The following is an 18,653-nucleotide window of genomic DNA, read 5'->3' on the forward strand; positions in this document are numbered from 1 at the left end:
TTGAGGATCTCCAAGTACAGGTATTCCATGGTGTTTCTGGAAACCCTGTTCCAGTGCTTAGCCATTCTCTTCTGCTCTGCTCAATCTTTTCTACTGGAGGCGTTCCCAGCAGAGAAATTAATATTTGATGGGAAACTAAGTTAAATCATTCTTTGTCTTCCGGATTATCAATTTGTTTAGGAGAGCTAGAAGCATGTGGAATTCAGAGTGGGTAGCAGCATGGACCATCCCTCCTTTCCCTTCCCTACTACAGTGCTGATGGACCTTGGCATCTCTTCTCTGCAACTTCATCCACCTGACAACTTCGCTGCTTTTTAGCACATGTCTGGCACTGATGGCTTGAGAGTATCACTTTTTTCCTATCCAGCATGTAAAACCTTCAATCAGTATGAATCTGGATGGGGACCTCTAAATATGTCACCGTTATCTGTAAAGATAACTCCTCCTCTTGCCAGACTGTGCAGATGAACCTTCCTAGTGTACTGTCTGTGTGAAGAGACCACTTTATGCTTGGTCTCCAGGCATTTGTTCCCCGTAGGATAGAACAGTCCTGGCTATTTTGTTCAGAAGCAGGGATTCTGGTCTTTGTGTTGCTGTGCCCAAACTGAATATTAAAAACACTGGAGAGGTGACTTAGACTTATTGAATGTATTAACCTGAAATGACCACTGTGCCTGACAAAATAAAAGCCTTGACAGCTTTCAAGATGGCAGACTGAAATGTTTCACAGTACATTGAATGTCACAGTTGGCATAATGTCACCACAGTCTGTGGTGTGATTACAAACTGAATAATGTAGTCGTAACTGGCTCTGCTTAAAATGTTATAACATCACATCCGGGTAGAAATACAAACACACTTTCCAGTGACCAAAATATTCAAGATTTGACCTTAAATATATCTGATCTTTGCAGAGTGGATGTTCCTCTCTTTATCTCCATCTTTCCATTTGAAAAATAAAGGGGTAATTCTGCAACAGCAGAAGGGTGTCAATACCTGTGAAACCCTGCCATCTATCTTTTCTCTTTTTTTGCCACAAATCTTGAGGAGGGGGTTGCCTCTACTTTTTAATCACAACTACAGCTAGTGCTCTTGTACAGGCAAGGTTTATCTGCTTGACTGTCTCTTCTGACTACTAATGAGAACTTTGAACATGTGTTCACAAATTGCCAGGCAGTCTGCTTGAGTGGCCTAAATTGAGGGAGGAGGAGGGTGGCTTGATCACTCATATCACTGTTGTGTATTCAAAAGAGCTACAATTATGCACCTAACCTAATGGCTTATACTGGCAGCTAGTTATGTTGCATGTGGAATCACAGGAACTGTATGGTGAGCTAGTAGAGGACTGAATATGCAATAGTCTGCAATTTTTGACTGCCACTCAGTATGAATTCTTTAAATACGTTTTTCTATAACTGTAGCCATATAACCTATATAGAACAGGGATTGATCACTTGCTGCAATGTTCTTAGTTTTCAGTGTGGGCTTGCAAACACAAACATTTGAACTTTATTTTTGATTCTGTTCCTGGAAAAAAGCTGGCATTTTATCTCCAAATCCTTCTATTAACTGTATTTTAGGAAAGTTACAATTTTATGCTGGTGGTAGAAAATGCAGTACAGAGTCTCCTTTAAAAAAAGAGAGACTGAATTTTGTAGTATCTTTGTCCCTAACTTCTGACATTTCAAGGTTTTAGGTATAACTAGAGGCAGGTTTTTAAAATGTTGCCTTTCACTATACAACTTTCAACATACAGCACTGGCTTTTTTCAATAAGCAACATTTCAGTATAGATTTATTCAGTGCTTTTTGTTTAACCTTTTTTTTTTCCTTTTTTTTTCACCTCCACCTCTTAGAACTGTAATATGGGACAAGAATAACATCACTGCGCAGGGCTTCCAGGACATAGCTGTGGCACTGGAAAAGTAAGTTCTCAAGCAACTGAATGATTGATGAAGAAGCCAAGGACTTAGATCCTGAATGATCTGAGCAGCTGCAGTTCTCACTGCAGTCAGTATGATCTGAAGACGCTGAGCGCTCTCAATTTTAAGCATCAGGATGCTCAATCTAAAGGAAAATGTATGACTTCACATCCTTCAAAAGGATGGGAAAGGCTCTAATGCTCTTTCATCCATACTCTGCTATCAACATTAAGGCCATTGAGTTCTACTGTTAGCATTAAAATTCTGAATTTGAGAATATTTTCCATTTTCTTTATTCTTTTGTGTGGCTAGCATGCAGAAATTCTATTCTAGTCAGTGAATGAAGCTGTATGTAATAACAGAAAATTACTGAAGCATGCCTTTTGGGCTGGCTTTTATTTTTCCCTTTCCCCCAGCAAGTTGAAACTAATTGTTATCTCAGGAACTGCTATTTTTCATTGTAATCACTGTAGTCTAGGTCATTTTGCTTCCCTGAGCTTACTTATAGTTGCAGCCATTACCAGTGATAGATGCTAAACGACTTCCATCTATCTCCATCTCCATCACATTTCTTTATATGTTGTTACTACTTTTTTTAAGAGGGAAAAATTACAGATTTAAATTAAGCAGCAGTTGCAGTTGTGTCACACTGTTAAATCCCTCAGGAAGAAAGGGTGTCTGCAGAAGGTGAAGGTAAGGTGCAATTGCTAGTTACTAGATAAAATGTCTTTCAAAACAGTGTCACTATTTAGGGCAGTATTTTAGCCCTTGGAGGGGTTTTGAGGCTAGAGCTTATAAAGTTACTTGTTTTATGAAACTGTTGTAGTTCGTATACTTGTTTTCAAAATGAATTCAGTTGCACTGGTGGGGAAAATTATATAAATGATGCATAATTAAGCAAATCATCTTGGAGTGATTCCATTGATAGTATTGAATAATAATTTGCAAAGGTTACTTTTCAGCTTGCAGACATTTCTCTTTTAGAGGGCAATAGAATGTGTATTTATGAGACGGGGTAGAAAAGAAAATATGTCTATTTTCTGGGGAGCATCAAGTTTTCTGTTTTGAAGTGCTTGGATAAGTAAATAGAAAGGAGGGGGAAATCCTAAGGCAAAAGCAAATCATCTAAGAAAAAAAAAAATGCTACAGATAACTGTGTGGCACTCTGCTTTGCTGAGGTGGCATCTAATTTATTTACCTTTGAAGCTGAGGTCATTTTATGTCTCCTCTAACATTTTAAAATTGTTAAAACCATTGGTAATATTACAAACTAAGCCACAAGCAACAAAGGTTTAAACCTGCAGGAGAGGAGCTGTCAATAATGACTGAAAACTATTAGCCTTTGAACAATCCATCTTGAAAACATCCTCCACTATATGTTGCCTAAAAAAAAACATGAAACCATCAGTACTCCGTAGGAAAGAATTGTTGCTCAAAATGGGTCAAAATATACTGAAAATGCTTAGGGGTATACTTGTTGTGTGTGGTGTTTATCTTTCTAAAGAACAAAATGAAATCATACACTAAACCACTAAAAAAAGCAAGCTAGGCTTTCATAGTATTATGCAGAGGCTGAGGAGAATTGGGAGGGATTGTAACAGACTTTAAAACAGGCTGAAGTAATCTAAAGATTGTTTTTTTCCTCTCCTTCCAGCTTTTTTTTCATCTGTTTATAGTTGTATTCCTGCAAGGGAATTCCAGGAGCATGGCTGTTGGCAGAGTTGCCCCAAGGGTGTCCCAGCCAGCTGATGTGAGATGCTGAGAGGATCTTCTGTAGAGTTCAGGGTTCAGTACAGCTGGCAGCTCAGGAGAGCATGTGAGAATAGTGGGCATCCTGTTCGGCCTGGCCATTAAACAGGGACCTGTATCTCTGTAATTTTAATATGAAAATAAGAATGTACTTCTGTGCTTTGCAGCCTAGAGCCCACTTTATCATAGAAGTGTCCAGTATTGCCCCACATTCATTTCTAAACGATACTTTTTCTGTATGGACTGATAGAATAAATAGCTCAGGTTCTAAAATATCATGGTAAATGCTGGGGTTTGTTAGAAGGCTACAACTTTTTCCCTTAGCAGTAACATGAAATTCACGTGCACAAGCCTGCAGAACAGATGATCTTATTCCCATTAAAAAGAAAAACAAATAGGTAGCAAAATCATCATCAGTGCAGCAAAGAATGTATGTCATGAATGGGACAGAAGCTACTACAAGGGACCAAATGTAGGACTGTTGTCACACATGCTGTATGTAGAGGGAGAGATGGGATGGGTTTGAGACATCCTTTCCAGTATCTTAGCACCCTCTGAAATTTGACATCCTTTAAATATAGTTATGTTGCTGAGAATATTAATGCATTATGAAATCACTGGATTTTCCATTTGGTAGAGAAATACACTGGTACAAGAGACAACTGGAGTGCTAATAAAAAGAAGAATGGAGGAGTATTTTAGACTTCAAAAGAAACAGAGAAAAATGAAGCGTGAAGATAAATATTGCTCTGATGATCAAAGCTAAAAAGCAAGCTTTAAATTCTTTCTTTATTTTTTTTTTTTCCCTTAGAGCTGCTTAATTCTTAGGTGAAAATAAAGTAGCATTCCAATACAATGCTATCTGTCTGGAAGGAAAGCAAGTACAGAGCCTTACTGAGATAGTGGTCATCTGAAGTTTGGCCTCCGTGACGCTGTGTCCATGAAATCTCTTTGCCTTTCATTTCCCCACCCTTCTCCTGTGTGTGCGTGTGAGGGACAGTGCACTAAGCTTTTGACTAAATTGAATTTAGCATATAATTACTAGCATGAGAGCTGACAATTACCGATTTCAATGCATGAGTTATATTAAATGTCAAACAGCTGCAGAATTCCTTGGAATTCTACCTCTGTTTTTAGCTAAATAAATACACCACCTGGCAGGTAGTGGGCAATCAGCATGTTCTGTAATTACTGTCTGACTTTTAGCTTGGTATCTTTGGCATTTAAAAATTTTCCCCATGCTGATGGGCAGCCAGTTGTTTGCTGTTTAGTATTACATGAGGACACTAACAGGGTCTGCATTGTTTGCACAGTTCTCTCGAAGGACAAGTTTTATGGCTATAATGCAGTAGGCCGTTGAACAGTGTGGAAGGACGGGGACCTTGCTGATTCCATGTGAGCAACTGCCTGGCACTGACAGCTATATATATATTCTGTAATCACAGGATGGTTTGGGTTGGATGGGACCTTAAAGATCATCCAGTTCCAACCCCCCTGCCACAGGCAGGGACACCTTCCACTAGACCAGGTTGCTCAAAGCCTTGTTCAACCTTCCAGGGATTGGGGGGTCTACAACTTCTCTGGGCAGCATGTGCCAATGCCTCACCACCTTCACATTGACATTAGGGAAGAAACATAGAAGTTTTTAATTATAATTTAAGGTAAAATGTTGGGTAGTGTATATGAGACATTGATGTGTTTGGCACTTCAAAACACTGCTGCCCTTCAGAGAGTGGTGTTTCATGTAGCTAAGCAACTGGTGGGAGAGGAAGTGAAAGAACCTTGGAGTTTCACAGTAGTTAAGGTGTCTGCCGTTGGATTTTGCGTGTTTGGTGAGGATGGGTCCATTGAAGTCAATGGAGTTGACTCAGTTGAAATGGTCAACTTTAAAGTGCTCAAAAATACGGGGTTCCATCTATATTTATGTATTTCTCTATGGAATGGGAGCAGAGGATGGGACGTACGCAGATGGCTGGAGGAGGAAGAGATGTTTGCAGGAAATTAAGACTATTGAAAATAGGAAGAAAAAATTCCTTTCCAGGTTTTAAGAATTTCCTGCTGTTTTGTTTTCACTTACTCAAATTTGAAGGTGTGTGGGCACAACACTTCATGTAACATTTTAGGTTTAACTGTGTCATGCGAGCCAATTTATGTTCTCAGTTTAAATGCAATTTTCACTCAAGACCAAAACCCTGTCTTTATTCTCATATCGCAGCAGATGGACAAACCTATGGAAATATTTTGCAAGCAATAAGTAAAATGCAGGGAGCACTTGTTTGCATGAAGCGGTGTAGAGATGCTATGCATGTTTTGTCAGCTTTTATTAAAAATTCAGCAAGTGTCTTCAAATCCTTGTAAACATAAGAAGTTATTAAATAGTAAATTTTCGAAACTCAGTTTCTTAGTCACTATCTGTCTGTTACTGAATATTTCCATTTAGGCTTAGATCTGATAGAAATGCCAGCAGGCACTAACACTGCCTATTCTGTTTTGAAGTAGGAAAAAGTAATTCAACCTTGTGCACAAAGGTACAGAGGACAGCTTGGCCTTTTAATTCACAGCCACTGGGCATTGGTCACTTGACTGCCGTTTTCGCTTTTCAAAATCTCCACCTCTCTCTAGTGGCAAAGAAGAAGTAGGAGCAAAAAGGAGCGTGCATGCCTCCAGTTAGTCCACACAAATGTGAAAAATACATTCTTAGTACCTTCCATGGACAAGCTAGATGCATCTTATTTCTCCGGTCTAGTCATTCTCCATAAAGAGGCACAGTAATAAGGTTAACTTTTATTATTTAAAAAGTCTTTTATTTTTCTTTAGGAATTATACTTTGAGATTCATGCCTATACCAATGAATGATGCTTCCCAAGCACTCAAAACAAACCCTGAGAAAACAGAAGAGGCACTGCAAAAGGTATTGCATATACATCCAACTTTATGGAAATAAAACCACTAAAAATACAGTAATAATGTTAAGTGGCTGTGATTTCAGGCTTGCATGAGTAAAACTTCTAGGCTAGGTTCATTGATTGTTTGATTTGTGTGGACATGTATGTGGTAATCAAGTGCTGCAAGAGTATGTAAGGCTTTTTATTCTAAAGAGTGGTCGGAGTGAAGGCTGATGGAATGTAATGGTACAGTGTCAAAAAGTCATAAGTACAAGCTAGAACTTGTATTGCTGTATGCCTAACTATGAAAGGGAGAATTGGAAACTGGCATGTTTGTTACATGTGTGCTTGTGTGCTTTTCTTTCTTTGTGCCTAACTATGAAAGGGAGAATTAGAAACTGGCATGTTTGTTACATGTGCTTGTGTGCTTTGCTCTGCTTTCCATGTGCATAGAATTATTGGTATGTGGTTTTCATTTTGTCATAAAAAGTGCAGTCAGTGCTGTATAAGACAAAGGGTGCTCTTTAATTGTGGGGGAGATTGAAAATGTTTATTGCCTGTGTTTTATATTGTACATATAAAATCTATGCAGTATGTTGCCCTAAATAAACAATTGCACCAAAATGTTCTTTTGGATGAAGAGGTGTTGACAGTATGTGTAGCTGTTCCATTTGCATGAGTTATTAAAACACAGCTGGGAGTTTTATATAGTGAATCTTGCAAGCTCCAAATGAGCCTCCTGCTCAGTCAGAAAGCATACAGTTCACATCTCTTTAATGAGCAGTTTTCCTTCAGCCAGGATAAGGTCATAAAAACCTGATAAATAGTTCTTACAGATAACTGTGATTAAAAAGCAAACGTCTATGATCCTTATTAGTAAAGAAATTTTCAGTAAAGTGATTCTCACAGGGAGAAGTGCTGATAGTTAGTGCCTTTTTCTTTGATGCATAAAATGATTAAATTCTGCTTTAAGAAAGCTGAATCGTGGGGGATGGATGTGTTTCTTACATCTCATTTAATATAATTGTAGATAGGTTCATATCTAGAATGATAGGTGCATCTCTGACAAAAATGTGAAGCTTCTGGCCATGGAGATTTAAATTCTCATTGATTAGGCATTACGTATAAAGAGCATTTTGTTTTACTCATGTCAAAGTTGCTTAAACTGTTAGGCCCTGAGTTTGTTTTAACCTGTGTGGTGCAGGCTTTCTTTACACAACACAAGGAAGGTCTTTCCAAACAAAAGGTCTCGGGAGCAGTGCTGTGAGCACAGCTAATTCCATGCACACAGAAATGCCTGTCTGCACAAACTGAGCTGTCATGCCCAGTGTGGGGGCACTTCAACTGACTAACGTCTCAGGAGGGCCTGTAAGCTTCAGCACACCACAGCTTGAGTACAATGAGAGTGCTTCTGGCCCTGGTCCAGCACCAGATGGGCATGGTAGCAAACCCCTCGAGCTCTAGTATCGCTGCAGCACACTTAATGTGGCCAAACTGGGTAAACTCTGCGTTACTGCCAGGCATGGTCAGACTCTTCCAGTTCTTGCTGCTGGTGCAGATTTAGAGGTGACCACCCTTATTAGTCTCTGCCTCACAACCTGTGGCCCCTCCACCCATCATTTTCCCCTCTCTTCTTTTCAGACCAGATCCATCACCTTTGATAAACCTTAAATGTTTGCTAGTAGGGGTTTTTTACTTGACTAAGTTTGATGGGGCCAGGTTAGGGGGTTACTCTGTGTGCCACTAAGCTGGCTGAAGGAGACAAGAGGTTCCACTTAAACTTGAGAAGAAACTTCTTTTCAGTGAAGGTGACGGAACACTGGAACAGGCTGCCCAGGGAGGTTGTGGAGTCTCCTTCCCTGGATTCATTCAAAACTCGCCTGGACACATTCCTGTGTAACATTATCTAGGTGTTCCTGCTCCTGCAGGGGGATTGGACTAGGTGATCTTTTGAGGTCCCTTCCAATCTCTAGCATATCTCTAGCATACTGTGATACTGTGAAGGTAAGTTTACTACTGGTGACAGTTGTGGTAGGCTGTGACCAGTAGCTGTAAGTAGGAATCACTTGTCTTTTAAGAGCATGTAAGTACTGCTTAGCCTTACGTAACGTTTGAACTGAGGCTCCTGTAGCAGTTAGGCACTTTCAGATATTTTATCTTCTCTCCAAGACCATACTGCTACTTAAATCTGTGTCTTTGCAGCGGGCCAAATGCATCTAAAGGAAATGAAGCTACTATCTTGTGTCATCATGGTCTCTACAGCAGCACTTCATGGATAGAGTCCCTTCTAATATTTCTCAAACCTGGATCTACTCCTTTGTCAACATAACTTACTAAATTGTTCAAAATAGAAGATTAATTCGGAAAAAACTGGCTAAAGCACATTGTTTGATGATGTTTCACTAGTCTATGAGTGAATGAATACAAAGCACTGAGACACAAAGTTTGCAGATAACCAAACATACTCAGGCAGCTTTTCCTGTCAGTCCCAATTTTTGATATGACAGCAAAAATGAAAGGAAATTGCAATATGGAGAGTTGAATCAATTTCCTAAACTGGCTTTGTTTTTTAGATAGAAAACTACTTGCTTCGTAATCACGAGACCAGAAAGTACCTGCAGGAGCAAGCATACCGGCTGCAGCAAGGCATTGTCACTAGTACCACTCAGCAGGTGAGAACTTGTTCCTTACTGGTACTTCTTAGTGTCTAAAATCAGCCTGGGGACAAAGTTCTCTCTCATTCTGTCAGAGTAGCTTGAACCTTGATATAGCTTGAGGGTGAAACTTAGTTTCCCAAAAAATAATAATTATTAGTGATAATATTTTGTGAAGGAAAAATAAAGCTTTTGTTAGAGGGAGGCATTGCGTATAGTAGCAGTGTGTAGAGAAAGCCTCAAGCTATTTCTGGATGAGCTACTGTTGGAAGCAGGAACAGTTTAGTTCATTCGTGCTGAGGAGTCTTGACTTTTCAGAAGGCTCTCATCAGTGTGATAAGCATCATCGTAATGCTGTGCAAATTTTGGAGTCTGAGTCAGTTCTAGTGTCTCTGCCTAGCACTGAGTAACCATGTATAATCATGCCTTTAAGTGCCACCAGAGTAAATAGCCTTAGAGAGCAAATCATTGTGTACCTTACACATTCAGAACTGTGGGTATCATGGGAAGCTGTACCCAGAGAACAGGAGCAAAGGAAGGTGGAAGTTTTCTGTGCTCTTTCTACTCTGGACAGCTGAAAAGCCTTCCTGTCTAACACAGCCAAAAATATTGCTTGAATCTGAGAAGCTTCTGTGTTCTGTCAACCACTACCAGGTTTCCTAAATGCCACATGTTGTTTTGTTTCTTTATCCTTTCTCTTGAGAGATCTACAAGTGTTTTCTCTGGTAGATTACCATTCTCTCTGTTCTAGTGCATTTCTTGTCAGTACCTGTCAGGGCTGTTTTCAGCTCCAGTACACCACTGAAGGAAGGTGGTGTAAGCAGAATAAAACTTGTCACTGCCTTTGTTTTAAATTTACTTCCATGTTTGTTTGCACCAGTTGTGTTGCCACACAAATGGGACACTCCAGCAAACAAGAAAGGAATATCTGTTTTGCTTTTCAGCTGAGTCAATGAAATTTGTTTTCTGCATTTATGTTTTTTTTTGTAAATCTTCATTCAAAGTGGCCTCCTTCTGCCTGTGTTATTAAAATTTAATGGGGCAGAATTTTATTACTAGAAGCTGAAATTGTACTTTAACCTCTTGACAGAGAAAATAGTATACAGAGATGTGCTGGTACTAAAAACTGGAAGAGCAGTATCACTTTATTTTGTTTTAGTAATTTATCTGTTCTGAAGCCACCTGTTTTTCCCAAGTTCATCTGAATTAAGTTTAGATCTTCTCATAGTTTGGTGGTTTTAGTTGTGCTTTTCTCCAACAACCACACATGCGTCAAGCTTCAGTAACTGTAGTTTATTGTTATTTTAAAAGTAAAATTACTCATTTCTAAATTAAATTGTGTACAGTGAGGATGGGTTTCAAAAACAGTTTTAATAGAGAGCTGGAAAAGATTTTTTAGTTAGGATGGTGGAATTGCATGATTATTCCCAGAGTGTTGGGGGTTTTTGTGTTTTCTTTTTTTTCTTAGTCCAGATGTCCCAATGGGACTTTCCACTCTAATAATTAATTAGCTTTTTGTACTTCTACAAATAAACCCCATCCAAAACCCTTTGAAGAGGGAGAGTCATGTGGAGCAGAAAAGGAGCATGCTGTGAGATTATTTCAGTTCTTGTTGCTAATGATATGTGCTAGAACTCCCGACTTTTCATGATGATGACACATGCGCTCAGATATTGCTTCGAAGTGTCAAATAGCCGGTTCTAATGAATGCTCCATGGGCTGATAAAGACTTTTAACTATTATGTCTCCTTGCTTCATGTATCTTAATCAAAACTGACTGTGTGTTCAGTATTCGTATTGGTTTGTAATGTAAGGATACAAATACACTGCCCTGTATTTTCAGCATGTTGAATGCGATTCTATTGCAGATACACATTTAAGTTCAATTTATTCTACTGCAAAAGGTCTGATGGAAACTTCTACTTTGGTAGTTGTAATTTCCTTACAACAAGGAATATTTACATTTGAAAAAATGGTCCATAAGCCTGCGCAGTTGCATTTTGCTTAGACAGGAAAAATCTCTTGGCTTTTTTGACAAGCTTTCTTTTACTGTCTGAAATTCTTAACAATTCAGGGACCTTCTGAGCTAAGTGTTAGAATTGGCAACATTTTCAGTATTAAACTTGCTCAAAAAAAAACAGAACAACACTTGAAATGAGTAACTTGTTGGTTATTTGCAGTTATCCTGGAGGTAACTGGGAGGTAGGGGGAGAAACAAGAAAACGTTTCTGTGGGTTTTCTTTAATATTAAAGTTTTATTTATTTTTCCAGTGCTTAGGTGTGTCTTTGTGAGATATAATGCTTTTCTTCCGTGGCATTGATATACCTCTAAGCTCTGATCATGTGTTTCCAGATTGTTATATTGTCTCTACAGATCTCATCATGTTAGTATTGATTTTCTACCTGGACTGAATTCAGTTTGCATTTGACCAATATTCTGATGTTTTATCTTTTTTGTGTCTTTTGTTCAAGTAGATGATTGACAGAATATGTGTTAAAGTGCAAGATCATCTCAACTCTTTAAGAAACTGTGGTGTGGATGCTGTACAGGAAGATGTCAAATCTGCAGAACGGCTTATGCGGGATGCTAAGAACTCCAAAACAGTAAGCCTTTCCTAGCATACTGGTAATACTGAGAGCAGTCCATTGTGTGGTTGCAGCTTTTCTCTTCTGGGGGAGTTGAAATAACAATCTGTCAGAAAAGTATGTTTTCTTCAAATGATCACTTACAGGTAGTATTGAAAGTGACAAAATAATTCTAGTTAATAAAGGCTTTGATTTAGCAGAGAGATTTCGTGTTTGTCCAGGCTTGAAGACGGGTGTTGATGAGCCTACTTTCCAAAGAGATTATTTCTCTCTTACAGCTCCTACCAAATCTGTATCACCTCGGTGGAGCTTCTTGGGCAGGAGCGAACGGTTCACTCTCCAATCCAATCCAAGAGACACTTGAATCCATGGCTGGAGAAGTCACAAGGGTTGTGGATGAACAACTTAAGGTCTGTGGATAGATGTGTTACTGTCTCTCACATGCAGGAATAACTAAATCTGAGGTTTTCTGTTGCTAAATGCAAATGTGCCACTCTTGTTTGTTTAATTTTCTCAGTGTATTTATACATAAGCTATCTTTTCATTATTAGCTCCTTATAACTTTGGGTCTTATCTGGATGTTTGCCTGTTTAGAATGAAAAAAATTGCTTTAGTGTTTGCAAAGGGCAGTAGGAGCAAAAACTGTTTACTATCATCTTATTTTGTCTTGTAGAAGGGGAAGAATTGCCAGTTGCTCCTTAGACCCTTAATAAAGGCATCTCTCAAACACCCTAAAAAGTCTCATGCCATGCATAAAAGTACTCACTAGTTAAGGTATCCCACTGGAGTGAAAGCTGCTTTTCTGTAGACGGCATTGCAGAATTTTTTTCCCAGTGACTATTTTGAACCTGGTGCAGAATTTCCACTTTAACTCTTTGGTTTGGGTAACTTCTATGCATTGAGAGTGCCCCAAGAATTGCTACAGGCAGCTTTACAGGAAATCTTTTCACAGGCTGCCTGTCAGACCACAGTTCTGGAAACAGACATCATTGATCCGTAAATATTCTCACCTGAGTTCAGCCAGCTCTTGTTCAGAAAATTCTACCTTTAATTATGTTAGATCTTGCTGTATAATAAACATGAAATAGATACCCATAAAGCACGTGTAAGTCCAGGAAGAAGTCAAGGTGGGGAAACTTTAGCAACTGTTGGGATCTGTATGGAAGCTGATGAATTTAAGGATATGATTCTGAGGCAATTCAGATCAACTTAAATTTAGGATTAAGCCACCTTTCTTGTGTTTCTCTGTATTTAAACTTATCAAAGGATCGGAAAGTGAAGGTTGAACTTTCAGTTGAAACAACATGAAAATGTTTCAGTCAGTGGGAATATAATGAAAAGCAATAATAATACCATATTACTAATTACTTGTTGGAAATTAAAAAGTTAATGAGGAGGAACATCGTGCTGAATTTCTGGTATTTTCCCTTTCCCCATTATATGAAATGAGGTGAAGTTTTCCTTATCACTTTTTTTTAATCTCTGCAGACATGAAAGCAATTTCTCCACCAGATTCTTCTCAGTAGAGCTTCTAGGATATCATTGGGATGGGAATAGTCACGTCAGCCCTTTTTGCAGGGCTCATACACTTAAATAAGTCCTGTGCATTTTGGAGAGTCTTAGAGAAGGGGGAGGCAGGGAGGAAAGCCTCTTCAGCATTTGGAATGTTATTTATAGTTCCTGGCATAAGATTGAGTTAATGGGTCTTCCATTTACACTTTCACACATTTACAGCAAAAGGCACTTTAGCTCAACCATTCTAACTTTTACATTTACTTCTGATTTGTGTAGTGTTTAAGTGCCTCACAAGAAACTATGAAGTCGTAATGCTCTTTGTATATTGTAACGCTCATTAATTTTACACTCAAGGCTGAAAGGTTCTATGGTGCCATTCTTGGCATGGGAGAGAAAATGTTGAACATGGATTAGGATTTTTTTTTCCCAGTCTTTTAGGTCAATTTAAAAACATTATGTGCAGTTTATTACTTGTGAAGATAGATAAGAGAGCTCACGTAAGTATAGTTCTTTTTGTAATTGTTAGGGGGGAAATATCCTAGATGCTGTAAGTGGAGTTTTGATTTTTAGCTTCCATAGCAACCGGAGCCTGATTTTAGATAGGAGTGTTTGTTTAGAAATTGGGTAAAGTCAGTGAATGCTTTTCGGGCAAGTAAGAGATTTTTTTTTCTTTCCTTTTTTTTCCTTTTAGCCTCAAAGAAAGGAGATGGGGGGAGGAAGAAGTTAAAATAAGGAAAAGTAAAATCTTGAAGGGAGTTGAGTTAGTCAAAGAAATTATAGCAAGGCCGTTGTATTTCTTTTCTCCTGCTGGTGTCACTGTGGACACACAGGACCCGAAGGTGCTTTATCCAGTTAAAAAGGCCCAAAGGAAAATTGTATGCAAGACAAATGGTGCTTAGGCAAGAGAAGATCATGTTCCTGTTGAAATTTTCAAGTAAGGTCTTTAGTCTTTCCTCCTGCTTCCCACTGACACCTTCATGCAGCATTTTGTCTTTGTGACTGTTGGGAAGCTGAGTGTGGTTTTTCAAGGTAGAATGCACAGTTGCACCAGTGAATACATGGGTGTATGGGAAAATGGGTTTGTCAGAAGTACTCATTAGTAGTTTGGCTGGCTCAGTTTTGTCTGCCATTGAAGTTCTTCATCTTCCATATGGATAATGCTGCAGGGATTTGAAAGGCTCTTTTATTAGTGTTATGACACCATAATCTGCTTGGGTATTGAAGGAGGGAGTGCAGGACAAGTCCTTAAAGTGCAGAGAATTTGGGAACCCAGAAACAAGCTCTGTATTAGCTATAATGGCAGTTGTCCCTTATACTTGTAAATCAAATGTTGTAAAGATCAGACTTCCCTGTGCTCTGTGGCTAGTTCATGCTGCTGCATTGTCCTTGTAGATCTACACTTAGTCAATTAAAAGCTACAGACTGCTGCTTCGAATCATTAAAATTATTGTGCAGTAATGGTAGTTTTATTTCTTACCTCAGTATCTGCATATGAAAGTTGCCAGTTAGGGCTATGCAAGTAGAAAGATGTTCTGGTAAGATGGAGTTCAGCCTGAGGTCACTTACCAATGGAGTGAGATTGAGAAGAAAAAGGAAATCTGTAGAGTTTTCATGGGGTACAGTTTGTTATTTTTGCACAGTTTAAAAGCATCCAAGTTAAAGCTAGGCATACCTAGGATAGCATTTCAAGGAAAGTATGATTTTGTTCCTTTTTTTATTTGTAAATACCTTTTATATTTGGTTATCAACCTTCAGTCTTACTGGAGATGACTTGGCCCATTTCAGTAAAGTGGGCTCTGTCCTGTTCCTCTCTTCTTTCCATCTTCCTTTGAATTTAAAAAAATGGCTCAAAAGCTGCATGCAACATGGCGTATGTTGAAAAATCTGATGTCTTCTAATAGATGCTGCTTGTCCCACTTATGTAGAGTATTCAGAGATGGGGGAAATGGGTCTTGCATGAACCAAGGATGGTGTCTTTATTCCCCCTGCCACTTTGGAAGCACTGTAGCCTGAGGAGACCCCACGGTCACTGGGGTGCAGCAGGATGACAGCTTCAGTGTTCAAAGGGACCAGCTGCCAGAAAGAACCATCTGTTTACCAAGTAGCACCTCATGCTGGGAATGGACGTGGAGAGTTTGTTTTCAAATCCTGTGCTGATGAGCCTTGACCTCTTGCAATCTCTGAAAAAAGTTATTTGACGGAAAATTAATTGATGGTCAAACAGCCTCCAAATATGCATAAAATAGATTTCCTGAGTTTCTGGGACTGGAGATGAAGTGAGGTGGATGTAGGAGAGAATTTGAACAATTGCCAGTCTTACAGAAAATACTGCTTAGTGTGAATCTGTTTTACTGTACACAGGTGTACGTCAGCATGTAAGTAAATCAGTATGAATTTAAAATTTAGCTTTCCACTTGGCCAGATGGTTGTATCATTCCTTCTGTGGTCCTGCCTAAGCTTTTTAGATCCAAAAACTGAAAGCAATTAAAAGAAAGATGTTTCAGTGTTGATGCGGGAGTCACGGACAATGCAGAGACGATCAATGTGATCAAGCGATTGCCGAATTTATTACAAAGCCTTAACTCCTTATATACTATTTCTTACGTGCACTTACAGTGAGTTGGCATATTATGGTTGGATACATGTCTTGAAGACCCTTAGTGACTAACTTATAATTGGTTAAGCACAGGTGTGAGAACTTGGCCTCCAAAGCTTGCCAACAGTCCACAGTTCTCATTAACTCAGTGAATTCCAGCTTCTTCTTATCTTGCTTGCTTAAGCTTCTTCGGGCCTCTCATAGCCTTGCTGTATCTTTCAGGATTATTCAGAGTTTATGTACTAATTATGCATTCTCCCGTGAGAACACTGTCTCCACATCTCCCCCTTTTTGTTTTATATATGTTTTGGGTGACCCTACTTGAGCAGGGGATTTGGGCTAGATTATATCTCCAACATATGCCAGCTACAGGCTGCTGGGCCTGCCCCTTTTTTCTGCTGTATGGCTCTCTGATAACAGGGGAGGCCATCCTTCACATCAAGGTCTGGCATGGCATGTGTCCCCACTGCTCCACGCCTGCCGGGTTGCAGCCAACAGCGGAGCTAAAGGTTCTTCTTGGTGGCAAACACAGAAGCCAACCCAGTCTTGCCCTTGACTGTGGTAGCAGGCATTTTGTCAGCCCCAGTCCTTGCACCTTGTTGTCAATGCACAGTTTCACCTGCTTCATCCAGTAACAAGTCGCTACTACAGCAAGACACACACAAATTTACATTAGCAGAGTAACTATTACAGGGTGCAGCAGCATGTTGAAGATGCTGATGGCAGCGAGGGACTAGCCAAAGAAATTTCTTACCAGTGGAATTCTCCCCCCCTCTTAATTTGTTCCAGTACCTGCTTTATAACACTACCATTGTATTAGAATCTTTCCAGCTTTTGCCTTAGCATTTTCTAGCAGCTACTGCAAATTTCCATATTCTAACGTCTCTTTTACAAGTGACAAATCTATACAATACAAGGTGTAGTTCCTCATTAGCAACTGGCTAGTAAATACAGGCGGTTTTATACACAAAATTACAGCCTCTAATAATAGCTACTTTACAGGCACACATATTCAGGATGTTACTTTTCAGTTGCCCCCAAGTGATGTTTTGCAATCATGAGTTTTTCTCTTCCTCTATCTCATTCTGCTTGGGGTATTCACAGTCAGCTCCTGTAGCTGAGGTGTCAGGTTTTTCCATTCATCTGTCCAGCTCATGGCAAGGCTTGACAAACTTTGCAGGCAGTCGCCATGGACCTGTAGACAGGAGGACACAAATATAGCCCCTTCTCCAGGTTATCAGTTCTTGAGAAGCAGACAGGTTAAACTGCACATTGTTAACAGTCACGGAGTTTGCTGCATCATTGCCTCTTTTCTTTCTTTTTCTTTTTTTTTTTCCTGCCACCCTGATGCTGCTTAGGTGACGGCTCATAAAGCTTGTGGTTGCACTACCCCTCTCGCTTTTTTAGTTAGCAGTTCTTATTTCAACTGATCTATCTATTCCTCCAAGTCTTGGATTCACCCCCAGGTTACCTTAAACATACCAAGCAAGGTTCCTACCATGCACCCACTGTGTTGCAGGTGCTCTTTAGGCTTTGTCTGTGGCATCTCTACAAACTGCTTCAATACCTCAATAGATTGAGAGGTTGGGTTTTGTTGTTTGGCTTTTTTTGTTGTTTGTTTTTGTTTTGTTTTGTTTTTTCCAAAAGTCGCTCACCCTGCTTTGCACAGCTACAAATGCTGGCCTGCTCAGCAGCAGCTACAGCTGCCTGCCTGCTTCAGCAGCAGCCATAAATACCTGCCGGCAACCACACTTTTGCATTAACCCTTTCTTGCCCGAAATGTTAAACTGCTACCAGTTAAAAACGTTTACATGAACCCAACAACAAAAAATACACAGAAAAATACACAGAACACCGTCTGCCCTCAACACACACACACACACACGTATGGGATCCCACAAGCACACTCCACACAACTGCAATATTTGAAGCACAAAATCCAGACAATCATTACTCCCACTACAGTCCCACGTACAGAACATGGCACTAGGACCCTGTGGAGACTAACAGGAAACCAGCTCCGAGAAGCATCATTGCAGTGCAAGGTGGCAGGCTCATCCTTAGCGGGTGTCCCCCCAGAGGCTCTGCCTCCCCCACATCGTATGAGGCTTGGGCTTTTATACTGACCAGAATGCACACTCATTCCAACACAGCTGGCCAGCCTATGTTGGAAGAAGTGGCCAGCAATACCTATAAAGGTCTCCAAAGGTCGACAGAAATGTGGACATACTTACATTTACCAACTTCTAGTACATGAGTATCACAGGGAGACTGTATTAAAGGAGTTGTATAAGGGATCCCAAGTCCACGGTCCATCACAGTATGCCCAATACCCCTGATAAGAGCATAAGAGAGACCTTCCCACCACCAGAAAATCACACAATATGTCTGTATCCCACGCTGATCTTGCTTCCCTGGAGGCTTGGGGGAGGAGGGTGTGGGGGTGGGTGGTGTTTTTTTGGGGGTTTGTTTTATTTTTTTGTTTGATTGTTTACTTTAACATAAAAAAGGTTGCTCCCTTCACTTTAAGAAGGACTGAAAACATCCATAAAACGGATGTCCTAAGCTCAAATTTCAGTTCATTCAATCACTGACAAGGGGGGTGTCCTGGGGTGATGCTGACTATTTCCAGGGTTTCACCCATCGAGCTGGCACCCACCGCAAACCGGAATCTGTAATTTACACACGTATAACCTTGACCAGTTAGTTTTACTTCCACAGGACCTTTCCAAATGCCGGTTTCCAAA

At 39.8% G+C, this 18,653-nt stretch overlaps 1 protein-coding gene across 8 annotated transcripts in view; it reads left to right on the forward strand.

Moving 5' to 3' along the window:
- The window catches only part of CARMIL1 (capping protein regulator and myosin 1 linker 1), a 195,416-nt gene that overhangs the window by 127,447 nt on the left and 49,316 nt on the right, over positions 1-18,653 (forward strand). For all 8 annotated transcript variants that reach the window (XM_061448954.1, XM_061448956.1, XM_061448961.1 and 5 more), the window contains 5 exons: positions 1,856-1,924; positions 6,488-6,581; positions 9,129-9,227; positions 11,685-11,813; positions 12,074-12,205. In XM_061448954.1, the coding sequence (XP_061304938.1) occupies positions 1,856-1,924; positions 6,488-6,581; positions 9,129-9,227; positions 11,685-11,813; positions 12,074-12,205 (523 nt within the window). The remainder of the gene's footprint in view (positions 1-1,855; positions 1,925-6,487; positions 6,582-9,128; positions 9,228-11,684; positions 11,814-12,073; positions 12,206-18,653) is intronic.

Source organism: Pezoporus flaviventris, unplaced genomic scaffold (genome assembly GCF_033815535.1).
Source record: "Pezoporus flaviventris isolate CSIRO_AGI_PZ_B2104156 unplaced genomic scaffold, CSIRO_AGI_Pfla_v1 ptg000007l, whole genome shotgun sequence".
NCBI lineage: Eukaryota > Metazoa > Chordata > Aves > Psittaciformes > Psittacidae > Pezoporus > Pezoporus flaviventris.